Raw genomic sequence first — 8,277 nt, forward strand, 5'->3', positions numbered from 1 at the left:
CCCGCAGCCCGGCTTGTTTCACTTCAGAGAAGGGGAGGGAGGAGGGCTCTGGGGGGTTTAGAGCGGTGGAAAATTGCGGGGTGTTTTGGCTTTTCCCTCCCACTTCCAAAAAGCAAAAACAAAAACGCGAACCGAGGAGCCGTCCGCCCTCCCTTCACCTCGCCGGCTCCGAATGAGGGGAGCTTGGATGTCCGGTTTCCTGTGAGGCTTTTACCTGACACCCCTCGCCCTTCCCAGGCACTGGCTGGGAGAGCGACTTGCAAAGTTTGGACCGCGGAGCGCCGGACCCGCTCCCGCCGCCGCCGGCTCGCCCAGGGGGGTTACCGGGAGGATCTCGGGGGAAAGGGACCCGGCGGGGAGCGCAGCAGTGCAGGGGCGCCCGCGCCCCCACCCGGCCCCCGCCGCGGCCCAGCCTCCCCAGCCCCCGCTCCTTCCACCATGCACTTGCTGGGCTTCTTCTCTCTGGCGTGTTCCCTGCTCGCCGCTGCGCTGCTCCCCGGTGCGCGCGAGGCGCCCGCCGCCGCCGCCGCCTTCGAGTCCGGACTCGGCTTCTCCGACGAGGAGCCCGACGCGGGGGAGGCCAAGGTAGGTGCGCGGGTGGCGCCTGGGGTCGGGCTGCGCAAAGACTGGCGTTTGGGTTGCTTTGGACCGCAGAACCTGCGCAGAGTATGTGTACTCTTTAACCTTGTGTACGTTGGTTCAAAGTTAGTGAACTGTATGTGCGCTTCCTTGAAGTTTCATTTTTCTTGTTCTTTTTTTTTTTTTTAAATTATTTAATAGAAAGTTGTTACTAAGGGAATAGGGAAAACCAAGTTACTCAAGTGAAAGGCCCAGAGGGGTGCCTAGTAATAGAGATCACGTTTTTTATTTCAGAGTCGTCTCCCCCGGTGCAGGGAGGGGTCTCGAATCCCGGGCAGTTAAGCGGCTCAGGCGAGCGCGAGTTCACTCCGGTGGGGAAGACCTCTGTCCTTAGCCCATTAGTGGGAGTCCACACGGCTCCTGGAACAAGGATGACCAGTCAACCAGGGTGTTTTCCTGGAGTGTTCGCTCCTATTATGCGGAGCACTAGGCTGTGTGCGCGATGTTAGGAAAAAGCGTGAAGGAATGTAGTCACCAGGCGTGAGTGCTTAAAGCTTGGAGATTCACTTGGGGAAGTTGGTCAAACTTGAGATACAACAGGAGACAGTTCTCATTTAGATCATAATAAAGCAAGACTGCTTTCAACTTGATAAACTCTGAATTTCTGAACTCTCGTTGTGAAATACTGAAAAATAAGATTTTTTTAAAGAGGTGTTTAATTTTTCCTAAAAATGTTTCCAAGATACTTATGAGGCATTTTGATTTTCAAAAAGGAGTTACCGTATTTATGCCTGCTTCTTACTTGCTCTTCTTAAAGAGCTGGAGTTCAGACCTGGCGTACCGATGCGTAGTAGAGTTCTTGAACTCCTGAAGAAGTTTGATATTGCACATTGTATTGTATTTTACCGAGAAGTCTCTGTTCAAACACTTGCTGGAAGCACACTGCAGTGGTTTATGTCAGCTGATGGCAAGTGGAGAAGCGTCAGTGGTGTGTGTTACTGTCAGCTGTTAGTTGACTAACATGATTAACGTGTCCTCAATGAGGAGAAATTAAATTACCTGCCCATTTATATTTAAAATACGCTTTATTTTAAAATTGAGAAGACCAATTTAAAAAATCTAACAATCTTTGTATTTAAAATTTGGAGGAAATTTTAAAATATTGGAATTCGTAATTCAGTATCGGGGTCAGGAAATAAAACACTTTTGAGTAAAAACAATATACATTAAGTTGCAGAACATATGCATTATGTGAATTGCAGAATGATTTTCAATGCATATTCTTACGTTGCTCTTATTATAGCGATGAGAATGTTGCCCTGTCCTTCAATACTGTAAAAATGTAGCATTGGAACAACTAACACTTCCTGTAATTTGAGTGCCTTGAATTTTGCTGTGGTGCGGTGGTTTAAGCACTGGGTTGCCAACCAAAAGGTCTGTGGTTGGAAGCCACCAGCTGCTCCAAGGGAGAGAAATGTGGCAGTCTGCTTCCATAAAGATCACAGCCTTGAAAACCCTAGGGGGCAGTTCTGCTCCGTCCTGTTGGGTCTCTATGAGTCAGAATCCACTGAAAGGCAGTGGGTTTGATTTTTTGTTCACTTTCTGTTTCTGCAAAGTCATACTCTTAAAAGTATGACTTGATAAGGCCATGCCTTTCTATTGCCTGTGATAACTTACTTTAGTTTACAGTTAGAAAGTGAGAAGTAGGAAGTAAAATGAGAAGCATTTCCTGATAAGCCAAGAGTCTGTATGACAGCCGCTCACTGCTGTCAGTCCTGAATGAATGTGCGTACACGTGCTTGTGTGTGTACATATGCGTGTACATGCTTGCGAGTGTTTATGTGCGTGTTATGTAAGTTGTAGGGTTGGACGAAAAAAGTTAATTTATTTTTAATTTTCAAAATTATTTTCCTTGATGATGTAATGAAGTTTTCACTTTGCTGTTAAAATCCCTATGCATTGTTGTTTGCAAATGCTGGTTTTCGTTTTTAACCATCTTTTATATTCTCTGTGATGAATATGGGGTGATAGTCTGCATGTGATATAGGTTCTTTTCCACTGCATGAAACATCATTTTAAGCCTCTGAGACCACAGGCAGTGCATTATAGTTGCGCTAAGGTGTTCCTCAGGGGTGAACAGAGCCTTGACAGAGCAAGTGCTTTCAGTGAAAACTGCCCAAGGCCTGAAGACTCCATGTCGCTCCCTAGTGGCCGACATAAGCACGTCATTTAGATTTTAAGCAGGCAGGGGAACTGGTTAACATTCTGTGAGCTGCATAAACCCCAGTGAGAGATTTCAGAAGGTAATCAGAAGATGCTAAATATATAATCCCCAATAAATGCAATGTTTTGGTTTATATATATGAAGTGTTTTTCAAAATACCTTAAAAATACAGTTCACAGGTTATAAACCAAGGTTAGCTGCCAATCCTTCACCCCAACCCCAAAGTCATGCAAAAAATTGAAGTTAAAATTACAAATGAAAACAAGATCTCCTTGTTTCTCAACTTATATTTACATTTAGTAGGTTTCTCTTTAATAACTCATGCTCATGCTCATATGGCTTATTGAAAAATTCTAAAATGTTAGCGCAGACAAGTCACTGTTAGAAAAGTAAGGCAGACAGAAGTTGTGCTATTATATGATTCAAGTTAACTAGACATGTTGGGGGGAGAAAAGAAGATGTTTCAAATTATAACACTAAACCAAAAATAATGGCAAAACCTGGGAAAAGCAGCAGCTAAATCCAATCATGTGCCAGTTTGAGATTAGGTAGAGATTAGGTAGAGTTGACACAGTGGCTGCAACAGTGGGCTCAAGCACAACAACGATTGTGAGTGTGGCGCAGGACCGGGCAGTGTTCCGTTCTGTGGTACATAAGGTCACTATGAGTCGGAATCGAGTTGACGGTACCTAACAACAACAACAAGAGTTCACTCTGCTTGGTTGAAGTCAAAGGGTTTGGTTTTAAAATAGACAGAAGCTGGTTTATTGAGAGGCAGAAGAACACTTCATATCAGGAGGTAAACTTGTGCAACTTGTTATTCCAATAAGTGGGTCGGACTGGAAGTATAAATACCTAGATACTTATATATTTTGAGATTAATAAATGTAAGGAGGGCGTGTGTTACTTTGCAGATGCCTTTGTCAAAGATAGAACTCAATAGAGGAAAGCTGAAAGATTTACAGTCTTGTTTCAGTTAAGTGAATAATCTAGAAGATCAACTATTATTGAATGAATAAATATAATCTGTCTTCCGTTTTACACAAATAACTTTAAATATCTCTCCATTTATAGTTTAAAAGCGAGAAATAGATTAATTTAATATAATACTAACTGCATTAATGAAAATAGCTATTTTTAATTAGTATAGTAAAAATATGTATGATTTATTGTGACTATCATAAACAACTTATAATAATGGCAACTTGTTTGTAACATGCCAGATGTTCTTTCTGCATTATTTATAATTCCACATACCTTTTTTCTACTTGTTTTATCTACTATTTCCACTTAATCAGTGGCAGTGTTTGTCATAATTAAATCTGTGTGCTAACTGCATCAGAACTCCCTAGAGGTCTTTAATTTTTTTCTGTTCACCTAAGACCAGCCAAATTTCTGGGTTGGGTCTAGGCATATACATTTTTAACTAGCATCTTAGGTCATTCTCTTGGAGCCCCGGTGGTGCAGTGGTTAAGAGCTCAGCTGCTAACCAAGAGGTTGGCAGTTCGAACCCACAAGCCACTCGTTGGAAATCTTATGGGGCAGTTCTACTCTGTCCTGTAGGGTCGCTATGAGTCAGAATCGACTTGACAGTAACAGGTTTGATTTTCTTGGGTTTTAAGAAATTCTCATGCACAATTAAAGTTTCAGATTCACTGATGTGTGGTGTTTATCAGTGACTAATTTCATCAGTTTTCTTATCATCTTCATTGTGTAATTGTTGAATTTATAAGGCACTCTGTTAAGCATGGGACATCTTGAAAAAACATAAGGCATTTTTCCACTCTTCAAGGAGCTTATAGCTCAGTGGGAAAAACAAAGGCTTTTGCACAGAACTCAGTAATACTGCCAGATAGCCTATGCCTGTTAGCAAAGGAATGGGACCAAGGTGCATTTGTGCTCCTGAAGATGAGAGAGTCATCAGTGTGGCCTGGTTGGTCTAAGCACCTTGACACAAGAGCAGAGCTGGAATTGTAACTTGGGTGTGAATTTCCAGCAGATGAAGGCATCAGAGTATGAGGAGGCCGGAATTCATTGAATGTTTTAGGTGGGGTGAGAAGGTAAGAAGCTAAGTAGAGCTGTTTGAACTGGAGCTATGCAGGCTAACAGTGAAGACTGTTAAATGTAAGTTTGAGGAAATAGTTGGGGTTACATGGTTTAGGGCCTGAACCAGTCTAAGGAGTTTAATCTTCATGCCATGGGTTACGGAAAGTGATTCAGGATTTCTGAGCAACTGAATGAACAGGGAGTCGGGATTTAGGAAGACTGTTGAAATTATTTGTGGGACCGATTAGAGGTCAGAGGGACTTGAGTGGTGGAAAATAGTTAAGAAGTAACAGTAAGAGTCTAGATGGGAAGTGACGGCAGTAGTGGTGGCGGTAGGAACAGAAGAAAGCTCTACAGAGGGAGGAAAGGATAGACCTGGTGACTGATTAATGTGAAAGGATGTGGGAGAAGTTAACCCTGGCATCAGAGGTTTAATCGTTGGAAAATGTTGGTTCTACAGATAGGATTAAAGCATTTCAGAGTAGAGACCGGTTTTCATGGGTAGATGATGGGTGATGAAGGCCTTATTCCACAGATCACTTAAGATCTTTACCAGACTGTACTAGACTTGAAACAACTTTTTGTTGTTGTTAGGTGCCATTGAGTCAGTTCTAAGTCATAGTGACCCTTTGTACAACAGAACTAAACACTGCCTGGTCATGTGCCATCCTCACAACTGTTGCTGTGTTTGAGCCCATTGTTGCAGCCACTGTGTCAATCCATCTCATTGAGGGTCTTCCTCTTTTTTGCTGACCCTCCACTTAACCAAGCATGATGTCCTCCAGGGTCAAGTCTCTCCTGATAACATGTCCAAAGTATGTAAGAAGAAGTCCTGCCATCTTCGCTTCTAAGTAGCATTCTGGCTGTACTTCCAAGACAAATTTGCTCTTTCTTCTGGCAGTCTGTGGTATATTCAATATTCTTCCCTAACACCTAACATTTCAAAAGCATCAATTCTTCCAACTTCCTTATTCATTATCCAGCTTTCACATGTATATGAGGTAATTGAAAATTCCATGGGTTGGGTCAGGTGCACCTTAGTCCTCAAGTGACGTCTTTGCTTTTGAACACTTGAAAGAGGTCTCTTCGCAGCAGATTTGCCCAGTGCAATGCATTGTTTGGTTTCTTGATTGATACTTCCACACGCGTTGATTGTGGATCCAAGTAAAATAAAATCCTTGACAACTTCAGTATTTTCTGTGTTTATCATGATGTTACTTATTGGTCCAGTTGTGAAGATTTTTGTTTTCTTTAGGTTGAGGTGCAAACCATACTGAATGCTGTAGTCTTTGATTTTCGTCAGTAAGTATTTCAGATTCACCTCACTTGCAGCAAACAAGGTTGTGTCATCTGTATATTGCAGGTTGTTAATAAGTCTTACTCCAATTATGATGCCATGTTCTTCTTCATATAGTCCAGCTTCTTGGGTTATTTGCTCAGCATACAGATGAATAAGTATGGTGAAAGTACAACCCTGATGCACACCTTTCCTGATTTTAAACCATGCAGTATCCCCTTTTTCTGTTCGAACAACTGCCTCTTGTTCTGTGTACAGGTTCCAAATGAGCACAATTAAGTGTTCTGGAATTCTCATTCTTCACAATGTTATCCATAATTTGTTATGATCCTCGCAGTCATATGCCTTCGGGTAGTCAATAAAACGCAGGTAAACATCTTTCTAGTATTCTCTGCTTTCAGCCAAAATCCATCTGATATCAGCAATGATATCCTCATTCTACATCCTCTTCTGAATCCAGCTTGAATTTCTGGCAGTTCCCTGTGTATACAAGGCTAGCTGTACAAATTTACATCTTATTAAAATGAATTAATTGTCTAAGGTCAAGAGGACTTAAACTGTATAATGCATTTAAAATATTTGAGCATTTGACAACTATTTCTACATTCTCTAAGGGAAAATTAAAAGTACACATATCCTTTTGCTCTACATTAAAAATGAAAAAGTAAATTTTATTCAGGTAAAATAGGCCATAAATGTGGTTGTAACATTTAGTCATTTACTTGGTGCCATCTTTGTGCTTCATGTTACGGTACCCATGACATTTCTTGGTGCCATCTTTGTGCTTCATGTTACGGTACCCATGACATTTCTCCAATGTTCTTCAGATGCCCGTACTTCTTGGCAGCAAAACACCTTCAGTCCTTAGAAAGGAAGTTCAGGTTTAGGGAAATGTGAAATGTTTGTGGAAGTGGAAACCTTTGAACTCTCTTCCTCTCTTCAGCTCACCCTGCATCAATTTATGCGAGAAGGTCAAGGTTGGACTCCCCAAAAGCCCCTTTCTGAGGAGGGTAAAGGATTAACATGACTGAAGGACTGTATTCTTACCCCCTTTTCCTGATATCTGAGTCTTTAATGATAATTCTGCAGTTGTTATGTTTACAATTTCACTTGGAATATATGGTTGAATAGTCATCTCCTCTCTTGTAAATGATTTTCAGCAAACTTTGAGTGGAGCAAGGGATATATGGCTTTGGACATAAAAAGCTTAATTTATCTTTCATTTTGGTTTCTGCTTGTTTGCGTTTTTTCTCCTGACCTGTGAATACTTGGCCGGTAGCCATTTGTTCATGAGACATCAAAAGTGCTCTGTAGGAAGCAGTTAGTTACTTACATCAGTAGAATATCTTTAAGACGAGTGAGTCCCTGTGCTTGTCTAAGTTCATCTGGGTGGATTTGGGAGATTTGTTTCTGGCCTTCCAGTTCTGGGGCTCTTGAAAGGGAGGTCTGGCCTCTTTGTAATTACATGCATTCAGTCTGGAGTGGTGTTTCCTAGCTTTTCTGGGATGTTTTGAGTCACAAGAGCTGACGTGAAAGGAATAAGGATTTCCTGTACCCCCAGCACTGCTCTGCCTTTGGCAGTTGCAGGGGTCTTCACAAATTCAGTTCACCCTCTAGATGGCGTAAGTAGTATATTGAGAACAAGAGTTTAAATCGTAATTAGGATATGTCTGCAGTATTCTGAGCCATGGTATTTTCAGGCACTCTTTTTTTTTTTTTGCTGTTGTTTATTGTTGTAGTTTAAATGAAGTTTACATTTCAAGTTAGTCTCCCGTACAAAAGTTTACACACACACTGTTACGTGACCCTAATTGCTCTCCCCATACTGTGACAGCACACTCCTCCTTTCCACCCCTCATTCCCCATGTCCGTTCAACCACCTCCTAGCTCTCTCTGCCTTCCCATCTCACCTCTGGACAAAAGCCGCCTGTTTAGTCCCTTGTATCTACTTCAGCTAAGAGGCACGCTCCTCACGAGCATCACTTTATGTCCAACCCCTGTCTGAAGAGTTGGCCTCGGGAATTGTTTTAGTTCTGAGCTGATAGAGAATTCTTGGGCCATGCTTTCTGGGGTTCCTCCAGTCTCATTCAGACCATTAAGTCTGGTCTTCTTACTAGAATTTGAGTTCTGC

The 8,277-nt window shown here is 42.0% G+C and overlaps 1 protein-coding gene across 1 annotated transcript in view; it reads left to right on the forward strand.

Annotated features, from left to right (window-relative positions):
- Positions 1–26: 26 nt before the first annotated feature.
- VEGFC (vascular endothelial growth factor C) overlaps positions 27–8,277 on the forward strand; it is a 141,609-nt gene continuing 133,358 nt past the window's right edge. The window contains exon 1 of the mRNA XM_004389904.2: positions 27–585. Within this exon, the coding sequence (XP_004389961.1) occupies positions 439–585 (147 nt within the window). The 5' untranslated portion in view covers positions 27–438. The remainder of the gene's footprint in view (positions 586–8,277) is intronic.

This window comes from Trichechus manatus, unplaced genomic scaffold (assembly GCF_000243295.1).
Source record: "Trichechus manatus latirostris isolate Lorelei unplaced genomic scaffold, TriManLat1.0 scaffold00267, whole genome shotgun sequence".
NCBI lineage: Eukaryota > Metazoa > Chordata > Mammalia > Sirenia > Trichechidae > Trichechus > Trichechus manatus.